Source organism: Cariama cristata, unplaced genomic scaffold, assembly GCF_000690535.1.
Source record: "Cariama cristata isolate BGI_N322 unplaced genomic scaffold, ASM69053v1 scaffold12502, whole genome shotgun sequence".
Classification (NCBI taxonomy): domain Eukaryota; kingdom Metazoa; phylum Chordata; class Aves; order Cariamiformes; family Cariamidae; genus Cariama; species Cariama cristata.
In genome coordinates, this window is record NW_009605564.1 from 1 (window position 1) to 19,813 (window position 19,813).

Here is a 19,813-nt window from a genome sequence, read left to right on the forward strand (position 1 = left end):
CCCCGCGGCCGGGGCGTTCGGTCAGCAGGATGTCTGTGTGTTAGTTTGAGCGGGTTCATCCATTTCCATTTTCTCAGGATGAGCTCTTGACCGTGCTCCTGTTTCCACAGTTCCCGGCGGCACCACTGTTCTGGTGGAGCTCACCCCCGACATCCACATTTGTGGCATCTGCAAGCAGCAGTTCAATAACCTCGATGCCTTCGTTGGCCACAAGCAAAGCGGTTGCCAGCTCACCAGTGCAACGGCCGGGGCCACCAGTACGGTCCAGTTTGTGTCAGAAGAAACGGTGCCATCGACACAGGCACAAACCACAACCAGGACCATCGCTTCAGAGACCCAAACCATCACAGGTATTGTGGTGTTACATGCCAGGAGCTTGAAAGCCCTCGACTCGGGCAAAATGGCAATGTTACATGGCCCTCTGCTCATGTGTTCCCATCCCACTAAGCTAAAATAGCAGTTTTCACATTAGTTGTTGCATACCTGCAAGCAAAGGAAGAAAAATAAGTGGTGTGCTGCCTTCTTGGTTTTTTGGTATGACAACAGTTACTTCATTCACTAATTGAGATACAAGTTCACTTAGAGAATTGCTTAAGTCTAATGTGTTGTATAACCAGCTTGTGGAAACAAATTAAAATTGTCAATACTTACAAAAAATATTCAAATTACTATGCATTTTATTTTTTTAAGAGTGCTTCTGATGAAAAACAGACACGGAATTGCTCTCGGGCGCCAATCCAGGCTTTTTTATGTGAGAACACTCCATTCCCTAACATGCTTCCACAACTAATTGGCAGGAAAAATATTACTCAAAATTTCTGCCTATGTGAAGGCTCAAGTGAGGTCCTGATGCTGGAGACATTTAAATAAAAGTGGAATTTTGTTCTCTGTGTTAAGGGTTTGTCCTTCTATATATTTTATTTTATTTTATTTTGGTCTGGGACTTTACTAAAATCCAAATTATTTGACTTTAATTTGGATAGACAGATTAGGGCAGAGAATCTGGAAGAGCAGTGAAACAAACTGAATTCAGGGCTTGCTTCCAGGAATTTTTGTATTATAATCCCTCAACTCAGTGTGGGTTTTGGATGAGTCATTTTTCTGCTTCATATTTACTCATTTTAAAATGAGGGCAGTCATATCCTTCTGCCCTTTTGGGGTGTAGCATTGTTTAATTGATTTAAAAGCTGCTACTTTGGCTGAGATAGGTGTTACTCACAAGCATTAATAGGTAAAACTGAAAACAGTATAGCTGAAAGAGGCTGAACTCTTTTAACAATCAGAAAAAAAAATTATTTACATGGTGCCTTTTTGACACACTTGCCATATACATAATTTGAGAGTTTTTTTCTCCTCTGTGCTGTAGCACAGCCAGTGTTGAAAAACAAACATACCTTTATTAGTGTTAAACCTGGACAGGCATCAGAAAAAAAAAGAACTTCTGAAGAAACTGAATGATACAGTCAGATAGGATTCAGAAGGAGACAAATGGGCCTATGCAGGGTCATACCAAGTTCAGCATCCTCATCAGGTCTTGACAGAATTTTCACTTATAGCAGGATAGCAAGGGAGAAAAAAGCTTTTCTCCTTTCCCCCTCCTGCAGGTGAACAGGAGGCCAGAAACAGGAATTTTGCTGGAAAAAACAGAATAAAGAAGTAATTAATTAAACTAGAAAATCATTAGATTTTTCTGATTGGAGAAGTTAATGTTCTCAAATTGAGCTCTTTTATGTGTTTAGTTTCTGCACCAGAGTTTGTTTTTGAGCATGGCTATCAAACATACCTACCCAGTGAGAGCAGTGAGCCTCCAACTGCTGCTATCGTCTCTACACCACCAAAAGCACGTTCAAGAAAATCCACTTCCTCCCTTACGCAGAAGAAACTAAACTGCTGCTATCCAGGTAAGATGTGGACTATACCTTCTTCCTTTTCATTTAAAAATTGATAGGTTTCATATAATGATATGCACGGTAGCTCTGTCGGTCTTAGGCAGTTAAGACGTGCAGAACCTGGAAGGCAACCTACTTACTAAAGGTGTGATGTACTACCATGGATAGCAGTAGTAGTTTTGCTATTGATTTCGCATGTCCTTAGACTTTGGTCCTATACTGTGGTGTACTCTGGCGATGCTGCAGTGGGTTTGCGTATCGACGTTGGCCTGTGCCCGCATCTGTAGCAATATAAGAGGAGAGTCTTGTTACCTTTTTGCTAACTGCCATTGTTGTAAGTGAAAAATATTACACATGTATTTTTGCATTAAATGTTTTATCTTTGGTCAGTTAGCTTTTTTATAAGTATAGATTGAACCGAAGTATTTGGAGACCTTAATGAGTAAAAACCATGTAAGATGCAGAAAACGTGTGCAGAGACAGCCATGTGGATGAGTAGTCGTGTTAATGGCAGCAGAAGTTACAGTCTCTTTTTGCAAGCTTGCCTTCATTTGAAAGGCACGTTTCAAATGCTCCACATTCATTTCTGTGCTCTAAACCTGTAGCACTTTCCACCGGAACTGATTCCATTAATGGTGAGCTGTTACCTGAGTTCCCAATTGCACTAACTTTAAGTCATATGTGGAATTAATTAGTACGTCCAGCATCCCCTGTGTACTGTAAAGAGCATCTCAAATCCTAGGCAGAGATTCCAGAGAGTTTGTTTCAAAGCTTACAGAAAACAGTAATGTAGAGAATGAATTGCCTCCTAGGGGAAGCGTTAGAAAACTGAAGTTCGTAGGTAAGCTGGTCACTATTTCAAGTAGATGTGAGTAAACAAGATGGGGAATTTGTTTTCTGTTAATACTGAATTTTAAAGAAAAAGTTCTTGAAAATAAACATAATGTCCAGAATATGGTAGTATATTTTTATTATTTTGTTAGATTTGCCTTGAATTTAATGATCTTAATCTTACAATTTTCAGGTTGCCAGTTCAAGACTTCCTATGGTATGAAGGATATGGAACGTCATCTACGAACACACACAGGTTTGTTGTTGCTATATTTTGGTTTTGGTTGGTTTCCTCCTTTTGGCTTTTTGCTAAAAGGTATTTTCCTACAAAGTAATGTGTCTATAGATAAATTAGACAGAATATGCACTTAGGTGCATACATTCTAGTGTTGTTATCTGTGCCTGGGGAATTGCCCTTTTTGGGTAAGCTGTGTCCCACTATGGGCAATACCACTCATGTTCATGAAACATGAACGCTGCAAATTGATTTAAGGCAGTTAAATTTCTGAGGCGCAGACCATGTGTTTATCAGGGTGCAGTGTGGTGGTAGTGCATAAACCTAGCTTTTTCTTCAAATGGAACAATGATCCCAACGTTTCTCCTCCCTTCCCCCAAACCACAATTTCAGAGTTGTAAAGGGAGATGGTTCCAAAGGGTCTTCCAAATTTGTTGCACTTGCATATTCTAGAGCATTGAAGAGTTCTTAACTGATAGGATGGCTGCTGAAATCCAATATCCAACTTTTGAAAACTAGTCTCATTTCTGTTCAGTGTTTAGTGTGTCCTTTTTTTTTTTTATTGCAACAACATCCTTATGGTGCAAAATTTCTTGATGTGTTGATGCTCTTCTCTTTGTTTCAGGAGACAAGCCCCATAAATGTGAAGTTTGTAACAAATGTTTTAGTCGTAAAGATAAGCTGAAGATGCATATGCGTTCTCATACTGGTGTGAAGCCTTACAAATGTAAACACTGTGACTATGCAGCTGCTGACAGCAGCAGTCTCAACAAACACCAGCGCATTCACTCCAATGAGCGTCCTTTTAAATGCCAGATCTGTCCTTATGCAAGCCGCAACTCTAGCCAGCTAACTGTACATCTCAGATCCCACACAGGTAAGTTTATACTAAAATTCAGATCTGTAAAGGTTTAAAGGTCGTAGGGAAGATTTTAAAAGGTACACAGTTGTTGTCAACGTGCCTGAAAGGGTCTATTCGAATTCTGTAAAGCACCTAGGCATCCAGCTTCTGTGAATTTCTTGGGCATAGAATCTAGTAGGGCAATACAGCTCTACTAAAAATACCTGGAAGCAGTCAGAAGACAGATCTGACTCTTGGTAGATTTTCTTCTAAATTGATTTTGAAACTGCCTATTAGATGTTCTTAAACCAGTAGAACTGAAGGATCTAATTGATTGATTGATTAAGAGCATCTAGGTTCCTATCTGTGTCTCTCAAATCTGGTCCATTATATTAGAAGCACTGAAATTACTTTATAATTGAACTAGTTATATCAGTGCAAACCTCAGCTGCATAATTTAATTTTCCTTGCATCAGTAAATTTGCAAGTAAGTAGCAATTTAAGTTACATCTTTTTTTGACCTTTCTGTGTGGTACCTTCCACGTACAGTCTGATGGACATCAACAGTGTAGTATGAACAGCCAGAACTATATTCAGCCTGTGTCATTTTTGCTTTATGGATAGAAAGCTTTAGCCTCCAGGCTAATAAACATTGTATCATTCTATATATGCATTATTTGCCTAAGTTTCATTTAAATCAGATTTCCCTTTTATAGATTGTTCCTAGAAGAGATTTGCTGTAAAGATACTGCTGTACAGTTGTCTTTGTACAGTTGTCTTTCTGTGTTGTTTTTCACCTAGGCCAGGGTACTGGATTAGTTTCTGTGTTGTCTTTTATACATTTGATTAGTTCCATGAATTTTAGCTGCAAGGTGGTCATGGTTCAGTGATTACTAGATTAGCTTTGAACCTATCCTACATCTGATCCTGAATTCGAGTACTGAACAACATTAGTTCAGATGTGTGCAAGATGGGATTTATTTTGAGTAGATAAAAGAAATAAATCCCTTGTGCATTGTGAAGGAGGGGAGGGTTAAACCAATCTGTCTCGAGCAGAAAAGAATCTTTTATACTTTACAAATCTGCTGTGATGAAATAGGCAGGACTGTCAGGCAGTTGTTTTACAAGTTTCCCTCTTTCTATTGCTATATAAGAACATGTGATGGTCAGTCAAAATAGTATGAGTTATTATGAGAAGTTATCTGTTAGTAAATACAGTAGTCAGAGAATATAATACTGCATTTTCTCAATATATAAGAGCATGAATACTTGTGCATTTATGTACGTGGGAAGGTATGGTCCAAATTTGGCTATGGGAGAACCTATGAATGATCATGGTGCTCTTGTATTTCCAGTAGAGTAGTTGTTTGGGTTTTTTTGGTAGCATTAGATATTGCAATAGTTGGGAAGGGGTTTTAGGGGCTACCTTCTTTCTTTTGGGCAGATCAGTCTCTTGTATCTTAAGCAGTTGAATTATGCTAAAATTCAAGTCTTTAGTTTTGTTGTCTCTTCCATTCCAAGTAAATCCTGTTTGTAAAAGAACTTTTTTTTTGATTGACTGAAAGGAGGCACAAGAATTTTGAAAGTAATCATTTCATCCTTGTTAGGTTACAAAGCTGTTAGGCACACAGCCAATTTCAGCAGAAAAGTAAGACTGGTATGTAGAATTTATTCCTTACTGGAGTTAAATTAGTCATTCTCTAGAAGGTGAGTGTAATCTAGGTTGCTCAGAGTGAGATCATCTACATAGCATTACTGGTTGAACTGGTTATCTAAAGATCAGTTTCCTGTTAATTTGAGTGAAACTACTCTTACAATTAATAATTCCAGGATCAGACACCTTTTTTTAATCTATATTCTATCAGTGTCAGTTATGTATGGACAAAAGTGTAAAGAAATATAAGTAATAGACCACTTTAAATAATTGGAACCAACATACTTTGCTATATTCACTGAAATTACTAATTCATTTTCATATATTGTGCTACCCTGTATGTGAAAATTAAGTCATTGAAATACATACTGTGCCTTCATAAGCAAAGCAGATAAAAATTCAGTAGCTGAGTGTGCAGCTGAGACTGTAAAATAAACTAGATGAACAAACAGTGCATCTTCATTAATAAAATGTGTTTAATATAGATAAATCATCATGTATCTCAATTATTAAACAGATATATGGATTAGCACAGTAGACCACAACTTGATTTGAAAAATACGCAGCTAAACCTATGACATATGTAGCTAGATAAGCAAATTATGCAAAATTATACAGCTATCACAAACTCTATAAAATATTAACTCATAAAATAAATCAGCCATTTGCAGTTTGATTATTAAAGAAGATAAATGCTTGCTGAACTAAGTACACTCTCTTTTTCCTCCCCCTGCCAAGGGTGTCTTAGAACCTAATAATACAGTTCTTCCACTTTTTCAAAATAATACCTACCTAAAGACTTCATGCTCAGGTATTTTGGAGAACTGTGTATTTAGATTAAAGAAAAAAAGTGAACAGTTATTTAGTTTGGGTTGATAGGTTTGCTTTGGATTTTTTTTTTAATGACTTCAGAACGGAGTCACTGGTCTTCACCCTGGAATTGATTAAGCTATAGCTCTGTTTATTCCATAATTTGGTCATGCATGTTGTGACACAAGCCTGCAAATAAAGAAAATGCAAAATAGTGGTTTAGATCTAGGCAATTCAAATGGTTATTTGTATAGGTAGTCTGACATAAGTAGGCTTACAGAGATCTTGCAGATGAGTGTGTTCATTTTTCATGCTTTATCAGTTAAGAATTTGACCTAACTTTCAACTGTTATTGTTAGGTTTCTGGATCAGCACTACTCTAAAAAATAAAAAAAAAGACACTTATGAATATTTTCTATACCTGTTTGTATTAATACAAAATTATATTATGTGAATACAAACTGATACTAGATTTTCTTGAAGTGATTTGTGGAACATTATTATGTATGATACATGGTACAAATATTTCTTCCTTGGTTGCTGTAATGCCAGAAAAACAAAAGCTTAATGTTACTTCTCTGTGTAAGCACATTTCCCTAGAGTTGCATACTTGCATGCGCGTTTCATTACTCTCACATTTATCTTTTCCAGTTGCATTTATGTAGCTGTGATCCTTTTTTTTTTTTTTTCTATAACTGTAGTAATACTATGGTTGTGCAGTCACCTGACACTGACCTAGGTGTGAACTTTTGTCCCTGCATCTCTGTATGTTCTGAATAAGAGTTTCCACTTCCTTTCTGTGCCACCAATAGTATTTGTGCTCCACCACGTGAACCAGACCAAAAAAAATAATGTTGTTCTTGTCAGCTAGTCTAACTCACCATGTGAACTAATGTACAAGAAAGGCAGTAAGAAATACATGGTTGAGCAGTAAGACTGGTGCCTGTTAAACATCTGTTTCTGCAGTAACCTACCATTTACCTAGGCTTAAAGTTAACCTACAAACCTCCCTGTAAATCTTATAGTGTAAACCCTAGGCATGGGTGTGTTTATGTTGTTTTCTTAGACGTCAAAGATACAGCAGCTCTTATAGTTACAGTGTTTATTAATTTTAAACACTAGTTGGGATATACCGTTGCTAAAGAGGGACAAATGAGAAACTTCAGTCACTTCTCTGGAGCACAGTTTTACACACAAAATGAACTAAAAATGGAGAATATCTTAAGATGCAGACGTGAAAAAGCAACAGATATGGACAGGCATGCTTTTGGAGAGTTTGCACACAAATATGTCAGACCAGGTGATAAATGCTGTGCCATTAAAGTTCTCTACATCTTGAAAATATGTTGGGAGTTTACAGGCATTTAGAACAAGCCAGCTGTACATAATTCATTATAGCAGTGGTCTCTCCAATGGATCTTGGTGTCTCATCTATAATGTGAACTGGTTTTTGTTGACAGGAGATGCTCCTTTCCAATGTCAGATGTGTCCTGCTAAATTTAAAATCAACTCAGACTTGAAGAGGCACATGCGTGTGCATTCTGGTGAGAAACCTTATAAATGTGAGTTCTGTGAGGTCCGGTGTGCCATGAAAGGAAACTTGAAATCACACATTCGTATCAAGCACAGCATGGAAAATACTCTCAAGTGTCCAGAATGTGAATTTCAGTGTGGAAACAAAACAAGCCTTCGGCACCACATAAGAACTCATCAGCCTGAACAACCAGTGAAGTGCTCAGAGTGCAACTACTCTTGCTCCAACAAGGCAGCTCTGAAAGTGCATGAGCGAATTCATTGCAAAGATCGTCCTTTCAAATGTGAATTCTGCAGCTTTGATACCAAGCAGCGCAGCAACCTGACAACTCATGTGAGGAAAGCTCATGGCGACAAAGTCAAGACCAAGAAGCAAACCGTGGAGAGGAAGGAAGGAGATAGGCCGAAGCAAGGTGGCTCCAGGCAAGTCGCCAAATTGGATGCCAAGAAAGCATTCAAGTGTGACCTGTGTGATGCTTCCTTTGTCCGAGAAGATTCTCTTAGGAGTCATAAGAAGCAGCACAGTATGTATAATGGATCTAAAAATAACGAACTGGCTGTTCTACAGCTCCAGATGGATCCCAGTCGGCAGACCAGTGGCCCAATTACTGTCAGTCATCTCCAGGTCCCACTTCAGGCTGCTCAGGTTTCTCCATACAATGAGGGAAGGGTCAAGATCATTGTGGGTCACCAGGTCCCTCAGACTAACGGTATTGTTCAGGCTGCATCAGTGAATGTTGTGCCTCCTACATTAGTTAGCCAGAATCAGGAAGACCTCTCAGCCAATAGCCGCTTGCAGCTTCTGGGCCAAGTCAGTTTGTTGGCACCCCCTCCGTCTACCATATCTCAAAGCGAAGCAGGGCCTGTGGCACAACCAGCAGTTCTCCTCACAACCCATGACCAAAGCGATGGAAGCGCTTTACATCAAACTCTGATTCCTGCAAGGCTTCAGCAAACCAAGCTTTCATCACCAGCTCTGGAATCAGCTGCTCTGACTTAGAAGGCCTTAATGCTTTGATACAAGAAGGAGCAACAGAAGTGACTGTGGTTAGTGATGGAGGTCAGAGTATAACAGTGTCCACTCCAGCTCCCCCTCCTCCTATCTTTTCTTCATCCTCTCACACAGAAACCCCAAAGCAGGCCTATTCTATCATTCAAAGTGGAGCCCATACAGCTTTGCTGTGTCCAGCAGACTCCATACCAGATTAGCCGCCAAGTACTGTTACTAAACAAATTTCAGTCTCGGAGGTAGTGTTGAATTCAGCGGAAATGCACAGGACGTAGGTGAATGCAGGATTTGTCCTACAAAGCCAAATACCTTCCACTTACACATTTTACTTGTCTGTATATGGAAACATACATCTTGTATTTGAAAAAGAGGATGCGTGTATTTATGTGCCTCTATTGAAATCAGAGGCTGTGCTCTTTGTAAAATCTGAGCATTGAAGCAACTGTTGACAATTTCATCAAGCAGTAAGCTTCCCAAAATATGATTCTTGTTTTGTGCTGGCTAAAATGAGAAAGCCTCACCTTACGATGCATTACCTTCACAGCAGCCTCGTTCTTTCATGCACACATGAAAAGGTAATAGTCCAAGCTATTCTGAAGTTTATTTTTAAGTGAAGAAGTCTGTTTCAATTACATGCTATGTATGCATATACTGACCTGGCTGATTTTGATCTGTAAGAAACATCTACTACTGGGTCTAATGCAGCCCTAGTAAAGTTTAAGGGAGCTGTTCCTTAATATTTGTAGAAGTTGCTAGCACCTGGCATTTAATGTGGGAATGGTTATGCAGAAGACCAGGTGATCATTTTTAGAAAACAAAAGAATTTTGTCCGTCCATCAGTAATAACTAACTTTGTTAGCAAGAACACTATTACAAATTATAGATACATGACACAGTGATCTCTGTCAGAGGTGCCTGTGTTTTAAAGAGCAGAACAACTGCAAATATATTTTTTACAAACACTACTTAGATTTTGGTTTTATGTTAATGCTACCTGTTTGTAGTTGCATGGGTGGTAAGTGCATTACATTTTGGCTCTGTTCTTTTTAAGTTAAAGGGGAAAAAGGAAAAAACTGAATTAATTCAATTTAAAATAAAAAAATAATAGATTCTAATCTAAGGTGTGAAACTCTAGCATAAACTCAGATTGGATCACAATGAGATGGGAATTTACCATTATATGATGCATATTTCTGTAATGAATGAATTCTAGGCTGTATTTTGAACTATGCAATATTATAGTCCCATCTGGTGAGCGTTCTTGTAGCTAATAATACCTTTGCTACCAAACTCTCTAGTTAAAGAACAGACTCTGAACTTAGGAAAATAGATGGCTCTGTAGGTGCCTGGATCTGCAAAAGTCAGATCATTTCACAGCCAGACAGCATCCCAAGGTCAATTGTTAACATACCTGAAGACTGAAAAGAGACAGTTATCAAAACCAGCTCTGAGATTCCCTCTTGGGGAATCAAAGTCAAGTTAAATTTCACAGTATTTGCCAGTGGGAGACATTGAATGATTGCTTTATGTGCTAGAAACATGCTTGGAAAACTTACAAAGATTATATAATTAGGGCCACTTTCTGAATGGATCTCATGTCTGAAATTTTTAGCTTGTACAGCCTTTATTTTGTGTATGCGGGGGTGGTCACTGCTCCTTCCCTCTGTGTGGTACATACTCTGTGTACAGTGTAAGGCATCCTGCTTTACAGCGACAAGTAGGAAAATGCAATCAACTCACAAGTACAGTCGTACAGGTTGTTTTTGAAAATGTGACCTTTGTTTTTTGTTCGAATAAGGGTTGTTTAAACTTGAATGCTCCAGTATTGCTGTCTTCATTATTTATGGTAAATAGTATTTTTGAAGATCCATATCTCTTCTGCCTTCCTAATCCTTGATTCTAAATTAATGTTCTTTTAAAACAAAAAACCCTTCCAAATAATCTTGGGTTTAAAATCTGGGTTTTGTTTTGAACTGTCTGACAGTGTGCCGAACACTTGTGGATGTCAGAAAAGACCACACTCCAGTTGGAGAAACTTCGTAAATGTTTAATTAAAAAGGCATTATTAAAGACTTATTTCCTAGCCTCATGCTGCATTGAAATATAAAGCAGAAGTTCTGTGTTCACCGACAGTTGTATTTCAGGGTTTATTATTTCCTATGCTTGTTCTCCAACTTTTCTGGTGATACAGGTTTGTCACCTGTTAATTATCATCTCTTCCCTACAGATAGGTGATTTAAGGAGCTGACAAGACCCAGTTCCAAGTCACCGAGCACACTTATTTTTATACAAATTAGAAGTAGGCGGGAGGTTTTTACTACGCTAGATGACTGCAGAACATTCATTGAGAACAATAAATTGAAAGCCTAGATACTTTGAATTTTAACACTAGCATTGCTGTTTTTGTGGCTCTCCAGTCATGTTTCATTGTTGTGCTTATAGCACAGACCTGATCATTACACTTCAACTGTGCTGATACTACTTGTAAAGTACTTGGAAGATAAGACATCACAGGTAAGCGCTTGATCTTATTATATGTGGTCCCTGGTATCCAGGTTGTAAATGATCACGGGAGCAGCATAGATCAAACACTTTCCTATCCTTGAATTAAAATGCATGGCATAGTAGCAGTTCTTCACTGTTAATCCATCTGCAAATGTATGTGTACGTATGCGCATGATTTAAACCATGAGGCTGCCTATAGTCTTTCTGTGCACTGGGCCAATAGTTATAGTAAACAGTAGTGAAAGATGGGGAACTTTCAGTCCTGTAATGGTAAATCAAATTAATACATTTTTCACCTAACTTACAGTGGTTCTAGACCATGTGCAGCACTGGCGTTGCAGGGGAGGAGATGCTTCCCCAGGAGCACAAGTGCCTGGCAGGGCTGAGCTGCACAGGCTGTAGGATGTGTGAGGGACAACTGGGCTGCAGGAGAGCAAGCTTGGGGAAGTTGAATGCAGTTGAAGTTCAAGTCTATTTGACCTGCGGAGGGAGGGGGCTCCTTCAGGTCATCTCAGTGGTCCAGGTTACAGCACTGCTCCACAAACAGTTAGACTAGCATAGCAAAGTAGATGGTAAACTACAACGAAGATCAAACCAGAGATGGGTTGGGAAGGAGGTTTCTTCCAACTCCTTTTTTTTACCAAATTCTAGTACCAAGTGACACAAATGGTGATAGCAAATTGTACTCTTAGCTTTCAAAACCTGTGCTAGGTCTTTGAATAGGATTAACTAGTCTGTTGGTGATTTAGGTTTTAATAGTAGTTATTATTTATTTACCCTTTATCATAAGACTAAAGAATCTAAATTGATCTGCCCTCACATACTTGGTTTTATCACTGGTAAGTCTATCTCTGTATCTGCTTGCTCACACACCATCTTTCCAATATTTCCTGCTGGTTGGTTTTATGAAGGGTCACAATCTCAAGGATGTTTGTGTTCTAATTTCTAGAAGCCACATGGGTAGAGAGTTTAAGGAGCTTGCATGTCAGAGACCCTGGTGATGGAGCTTTCCAAGTGCTCCAGCTGGACAAGAAACTTCTGCCTGGGACATGGGATAGGAGCTGGTGGACATGTGCTGCTCTGAGTTTAGAGCTGGTGGCTGTACATTACTGCAAACGAGGTGGTAGTCTTCTAAGATAAAAGTTTGGAGGCAGTTAGACCTACTGCTGATATTGGTGGGTAAGGTAGGCAGGCTTTCAGGTATATGAAATTGTACCAAGCTTACAAACTTGTGGGTGCAAATGTACTACAATTTGGGAACTAAAAAGTAACATTAATTTTCAGATGCTTGTTGGTATAAAATGAATTCTGCACGCAGGGTTTCACGAACGTGAAGTAATTTGTGTCATCTGTAGGTGGTGCTAGAGATCCAGATACACTGTTAAATGTGGTCTGGGCTGCTTGATGATAATGTTTCCTGTTAAACAGTTCCCGGCTTTTAACTCTTCTCCGGGTAAAAACATTTCAAAACCCACTTTTGTAATACATTACAAAAAGGTTAGCTGTAAAAATCTCACTTTCACTTAAAAGCAACAAATAAAAAAAGTCCGAAATTTTCTGTTAAGATCCCATGAAGTAGATCTATGGCCAAAACTTAATCTCACCATTTATGTTAAATGGATCATTTTTTTACTCCCTGTTAATTTTAATCTGTGCATAGTTTACAGCTGCAGAATTGTTGTGCACTACAAGAATGATACAAAATGAGCAATTTTGACAAAGCTGATGGTTTGAACCGTGATTTATCTGTGTTTGCGCTTGGCCAACAGACCTGCACCCAGAGGATGCACCACCATGTCCAGGAATCTCATGTTCAATCTAATGTCACACTTAACGTTACACAGCTCTGTTACCTCCATTGCAGTTTCACAAAAAGGCTTGTTTACCTTCTAAAATAGGAAACCAGTAGATTTGTCATATTATAAAGACTAACCTTCATTCTGGTCCTATGTGTGCCTCTAAGATAAACAGGAAAGATAACAAAATGGTGTGAATGAATAGACAAAGCTTAGTGCTGCTTCTTCGGCATTGTTTAGCTGATTGCATTATGTTTAAGTGAACAATCTAGAAACTTCTTTCCTCCACCCTAAAAAAAAAAAAAGAAAAAAAGATAGCTGATAACCAAGGCTAACATGGGGGCAATTTCTTTTCAGTTTTCTGTTTCAATATTCTGGCTTTATTTCTGTGTATGACAGTAATGGTCTTTGTGTTTTGGAGCTGGCAGAAGCAGATTGTTTTAATCTCTGATACTCATTTAATACATTCTTCATGTTATCAACAGAACTATCCCTTGAGAGAGCATGGTAATTCATAGCAAGTGGCTCTTGTAGAGCTTGCTTGCTTTCAAGCATGTGGTAAATAAATTTTGTACCTTCCTAGAGTTCTGCCACAGCCTCAGAGCTCTGTAGCAAGCTGTCTCTTTCCAGGACAAAATATTGGGATGGATTTTGTTCCTCTTGCCTGGAGCTCTCCAAGCCCACCCTGGCAAGCCCTGAGCCCCACGGTGCACACATGGCACAGAGCGAGTAAACCCGGCTGCTGCAGGGGAGCTTCTCGCTTCTGCTTGCTTGTTACAAAATGGATGATGTTTACACTGCATTGCACTGAGCTGGCTCTGAGTGGAAAATGTAAAACTAAATATTTCACGGTTAGCTTCCTTCAACACATTCATTGCCGGTTTTGCTCTCTGCACGGTCTTACGCTTTCTATACAGTTTGCTTGTGGGGTCCCAATTGTGAGATTACGATGTATTACAGTCCTCCCTCTTCTGTGAATATGAATCTCTACGACTGCTTAAAGAAATGAGGTTAAACAGAGCAAGAACGTTAGCCAGAACACTAAGCAAGCAGTAGTGCATAGCCTATGTGCATTTCAAATAAAGCAACCCACTGCTCTTGCATCCTTCCCAACCTTTTTTAATTTTGTTGTTGTTACTCCGTGACACTGCTTTTTAAAAGCAGACCCAAGTATCACATGCTGGAATGTGCTTTTCCCTCTTGTTTTTGTGAGGTAGAAACATGCAGCAGGGTAAAAATCCAAAGTCCAAAGAAAAATTTGCCTTCAACACCTTTGTGTTTTGGGGTGGCAGTTACCTGTGTGAGCTCCTACACGATGTCCCCAGAAAGATGCAGTGTTGAGTTTGAACAATAAACCAGCAGCACTCTGGATTAAGTCCTCTATCAGTGTTGCTAGTATCTTTTATGTGGGTTTGATAAATACTTTAGCTGTCATTTGCATCAAAATGGCAGATTCCTGCTCAAAACCAGCATCAATTTGTCCTGTGCACAGGGGGGGTTACTGGATATGCAGATGCACCAGGAAGCACTCCTGGATGAGTGAATGGGATCAAGTCCTCACATGAGGTGAGACCTAAAAGCAGCAGAACTTGGCCCAAAGCTAGCTCCTTTGGGATCTGGGGAAAACCAAACTTACATTGAATACACATGGGTTTTGCAATTAAAAAATTAGAATATTTCTCAATCATTTTGGCAGAGCTATTTATTCCTATTATGATCTGGCTGCAGTGGAAAGTACCTTCTGTTGTGGGGTTTTAAATTGTTCTTTAAAAATGTTAGAAGCATGCCAAGACATTTTTCTCTAGATTGCAAACAACAGGGAAAAGGCTTCTTTTTTTGGATACATTTATTTTATTCTGTATTTCTGATTCTTTATTTATTTATTTGTGTTTGCAGTCAAAATCTAGTCAGTCATTCTTTTTGCAGTGTGATGCTCTGGTGTCTGTAAAAATGTTTGCTGTGTCCTCAATGGAAAGGCTTCTATCCTATAATTTCAGGAATATTGACCGGATACTCTAATGGCTTTTTACATCTCTAGTTGGAAAATCTTTAGCTTTGTTATTTAAATTTTAAGAAGAGAAACCAATATTGTTAAGAGAAACTGATGTCTCTTGTCACTTACCCTGATGACCTTTCATACGGTCATAAAGGTTTCTATAGCGACCTGAGGAAATAATGTCTCAGGTATCATTGTGAATTAAAAGTCTGTTGCAGGAAAAGCTTTCTTTTCTCTCTCAGGTATCCAGTTCTGCCTTTGTCTTTATTCCAGTTGCTAGATGCAGAGAAGGACTCATAAAACATACAGTATTTGGTTACACGGCTGTCTTTCATCTTTTAGAGACTTCACAATGTTGTAGGGAGATAAAAAAATCCACGAAAAAGCAAAGTTGGATTTTTTTAATGCTGTATACCATTAGAGTAACAAATAACATGTATGTTCAGGGTCTGCTATTGTAATGCCACTGATTTTTGTGACCTATGATATCAGATAGTTTATTCCATAAACTTCATGAGCTGGGTTTGTATCTATAAGAAGCAGGGTTTATGTATTGTTACAGATTCAACTTTGGTTGACGTGTAGTGGGGATTGCTCTAAGTTCCTAGTTTCAGACCTCATGTATGCTTGCTTTTAATGTCTGAAAGCAAAGCTCTCTTGGTTAGTGATAGAGTGGGTGAATGTTCTAGGTAAATGTTGAACATCATCTGGGAAATAATTAACTGAAGACCTGTAGAGTTTTGGGGGGCGGGTTGGTTTGTTGTTTGTTGTGGTTTGGCTATTTTTTTAAGGATACAAGGATGCATTTATGCCTTCTTATGCTCCTGGATGAAACATGTTATGCCATGAACATTTTTCAGTTTATCAAACTGGATGTGACAGACACCTAAAACAAAGCTTAGAGAAACCTCCAACATTTTCAGCTTGAGTTTCCCATTGATGTCTTTCAAAATGAAGGAGAGCTGTTAAAATTTTTGTGCTATCTGTATAGGCAGCATTTGGGAATAAAGGCTGGCCCTACATAGGAGACTTAGGCTGTGTATCCCTGTTGGTTAGAGCCGTTCAGGCAGCTTTCTATCATTTTTCTTTTGATCACAAAATGGAAGCTTATCAAGACTGGAAACCCCTGGGCCAGGTGAGGCAGAGCAAGCCCAGCGATGTGGGTTGGCTGTGTTCTTGGTGGGTCTCCCAGCCCTGAGCCATCACCCCGCTGTGCCTGGTGGTTGTATTTACACCTTTTAAATTACAATCTCTGAAAGAAACTATCTATCCCCTGCCTTTTCTTAACACAGATCACAACTTCATACTTCCGAAGTGTGTGTCCACTTACTGCTGCTGGCCACATCTAATTATTATATTAGTAATATGTATTTTCACTGGAGTAGTGCTGCTGAATTCCCCACCTGGAGAAGGTGACGTGCACCTCAGAAGTATATTGTGAGGATGAGAATAACTTGGATACCTCAGTGATGAGCGAGATGCAAATACCTAGATAGATACTGGAGATAGTCACATCTCGTGATGGCCTAAAGGAAAATTTGAAAGAACAGGAATGCATAAAGCTAAACTGCATAATGCATAGCAGTCATAATTAATAGATTAAAGTTCTTTGTGAAACAAGCTTTTTTATTCTAATAAAGGAAAGGGACTGTAAATTGTGACATAGTTTTAGAAAAACAACAATGTAGAATGCCATGTTAAAAGTTGTAAAGCTAAAGAGGTGATAAAAACGTACCTTGTTTTTAAATTTTTACAAGACTGATGTAAGGCTTACTATCTTAAATAGTAACATTTTCCCTCATCTCTGGGCGTATTGGATCATTCTGTTTCTATAAGTACATACGGTTGGGGAGGGTCTTATGAAAAGGTTGCCAATCCTTGCTTCTTAGTCCCTCCTAAAAAGTTCAGAATTTATCATGTGAATCAAATTGCCTAAACAATGTTAAACTTTGCATTTGTTGTAAAATCGTGTATATTAGCCATTGATAGAACTTTAATTGGAGAGGGATGTTCATGATTTTTTTTTCCTTAAAAAAAAAAAAAGCCTGCCAGCAAAATTGCTTTTTGGTGATGACTTTGCTTGAAAAGTGCTCTGCAGGGGCCCATTCCCAATTGATTATCTTTCACAGCTAATAGCTTCAAAGGCTATTTGGTGGACAGTCCAGTTTTACATTTAAATGTAAATCTTGATAGCCTTGACAGACTGATGATCAGAAAAAAGGGAGGTAAAACAGTAAAATAAATGTACAGCTGGTATAACTTTCACCAGCTCCTCCAGGGGCAATTGTAGTAAAATTAAAATGGTTACAGTTTGACAAAGCTCTTTAGAGTGGACGGTGAGTGAAAACTTTCCTCAAAAGATCTAGCATTAATAAGTTGCTAAATAGCGTGTCAGCCTTAAAAGTTCAGTACAGTGTCAGTGGCTCATTTGTGCTTCATCTGGATTCAGGAGTAAAGTTCAGAGCACTGAAGGCACCGGGGTAAAGCCAATCTTTTGATGAAGCTGCAGCAGAGAAGTTCTCTGGAAAACCAAGTTCCCATTTGCAGCTAAATCCTCATCACAGGCCAGGTGGCATAGGTGTGAGAAGACACGTTGGTTGGCCACCAATTTCCTGCGGCATGGGAGAGGTTCTGCGGCTACTGCTGGGACAGGGTGATTCTACCTTTCATGTGCAGCAACTGGAGCCACACTGGCCCTGGGTCTCTTTGCTTGGATGAGTGAAGGTGGAGTCTGGATTTTGACAGACTTTATAATAACCAAAGCAGCATGAAGATAAAGCTAATGAAGATGGCAGAAGTCTGGTTCCCCAGCAACATGCCAACTGCTCCATCCCTTTTATGAGCTGTCTAGGATTTTGGCATGGTGAGAGGGGTGTAGGCTTCAACTTACCATTCATCTTGGAAACAGATGAAGCAACAAAAGGACATTGAGGATTGCATAGTTGAGGGCTCCTTCAGCACTGTGGTGTTGTGTAGAATGACTGACTTGCAGCAGGCTGGAGGACCCTGCAGAGGTAGCCCACGTGTTTTACCATTACTACTTTGCCTTTCTCACCCTTTCCCTAAAAAATTCCTGTCAGTCACAGTTAGCATCCTCGTTGGCTTCATTGCCTGAACTGCTCAGGACTCTCCCAGTCACTGGCCGTGATATATTCACACGCCGACTGCACCACGTTGAGAGAGAAAAGCACTCATTGAAGACAGAGCAAGCAGTTAATGCCATTCTATTGGCAGGAACCCTGGGCAAAGCCTCTTCACAACAGAAAACTACTGAAATAAAAGGTTGTCCAAAAGTAACTCAAGTGTCTTACTTCACTACCGTCTTGTTTAGTTACTGATGTGCTCCAGGACTCCCTACATAGCAATAGTTAAGTGTGGTTTTGAGCTGTTTGGTTGTATGAGTCATCGACGAGTCCTTGACCACAGGAACTGCTTGCAGATTTACAGATGCAACCTCACCATCTGCTCCCCATGCTTGCATAAAGTGCTCTGAAACTGTGGTCAGTGAGTAGTGGTACCTCTATGTGTTATGCTAAAATGTGTTTTAGAGGAGCTGTAATCCCAAACTGTAATCTCAGACTGAGCTGCTGACAACTGAGAAGCATCTCTGCGAGTGCTGCTGGTCCCTGTATTGTGCTTCCACAGCCCATGGGAGAAAAGATGGATAAGGAATTCCTCATCTCCAAAAACATCTCAACAACTAGGATTAGGTGCCTTTTTCTCACTTTTAATCTTTGTTGCCATGGAAACTGAGCCACAGACACTCGCTGCTCATTTTTTTCCTGCATACTCCTCGTGTCCAAACACTCAAGAATACCAGTTAGCCACTGTCCAGCATTTTCCAGACTTTCAAAGGAAGGAAAAATAAGGGACAAAAAGGGAAAAGGCTCAGTGTAGAAGCCATTGAGAAACAGGAGATCAAGGAAAGAAAGTCTGTCTATCTCAAAGGAAAACAGGAAGATAAGGAATTAAGGATACTTGGTGATGAAGAGTAGTAGGAAAGGTGTTTATCCTGAGCAAGGGTTGCTGCAAGGGACTGACATGCTCTGCAAAAAATGCCCCTTGTCCTTTACTCGCTTTTTCATATCAGTTTCTCATATCATCTACATAAGGGCTGTGGAATGAGATAGTTTGTACTACTGCAGCCAAATTAATGCCTGGCACAGCTCATCCATGTGTAGCAGTGAAACCAGCAGCCTGGTAGGAACTGAACCTTGCAGGTGTCTCCAACTTAATCATGGAGCTGGTTAACCGTGCTCAGTGCCAGCATGAGGGAGAAAGCAGCACCTGTCCATCTCTAGGCATTGAGGAGCTAAAGCCAAAATGTTGCAGATAGGGAAGATGAGAAGAGCAGACCTCGCACTTCTCTCTCAATAGCGTGTCCTTTGCAGGAGAAGAATGCTTTTGTTTAAATTACATTTAAATTCCACTCCAATGGCACAATATTCCTGTGTAATAAAGGTCATCGTATCTTTTTATTTTTGCTGCTTCTTTCTTTTTTTTTTCTTTTTTTTTTTTAAAACTTCTACAGCTCTATAAATCCTCTGCAATAAATCCTAAGCTCCCTTAGGAGTGATAACTACCACATTGACCATAGTAAAATAGTATCAAACCCGGGCAAAAGCCCACCTGCCTTTTATTCGTCCTTCAGTCCTACAGGGCAGGACCATGAATTAAGAATTATCCTCCCCCCCCACCTCACCCCGTCAACACT

The 19,813-nt window shown here is 39.4% G+C and overlaps 1 protein-coding gene across 1 annotated transcript; it reads left to right on the forward strand.

The window, feature by feature from the left end:
* Positions 1–83: 83 nt before the first annotated feature.
* LOC104158387 (zinc finger protein 64 homolog, isoforms 1 and 2-like) lies at positions 84–9,033 on the forward strand (the record flags this gene model as incomplete). Its single annotated transcript, XM_009696017.1, is given in 6 exon segments — positions 84–350; positions 1,740–1,901; positions 2,914–2,976; positions 3,581–3,832; positions 7,721–8,731; positions 8,734–9,033. Coding segments are annotated over 6 exon segments (2,024 nt in total), but the record flags the coding sequence as incomplete, so codon positions are not given.
* Between the last annotated feature and the right edge of the window lie 10,780 nt (positions 9,034–19,813).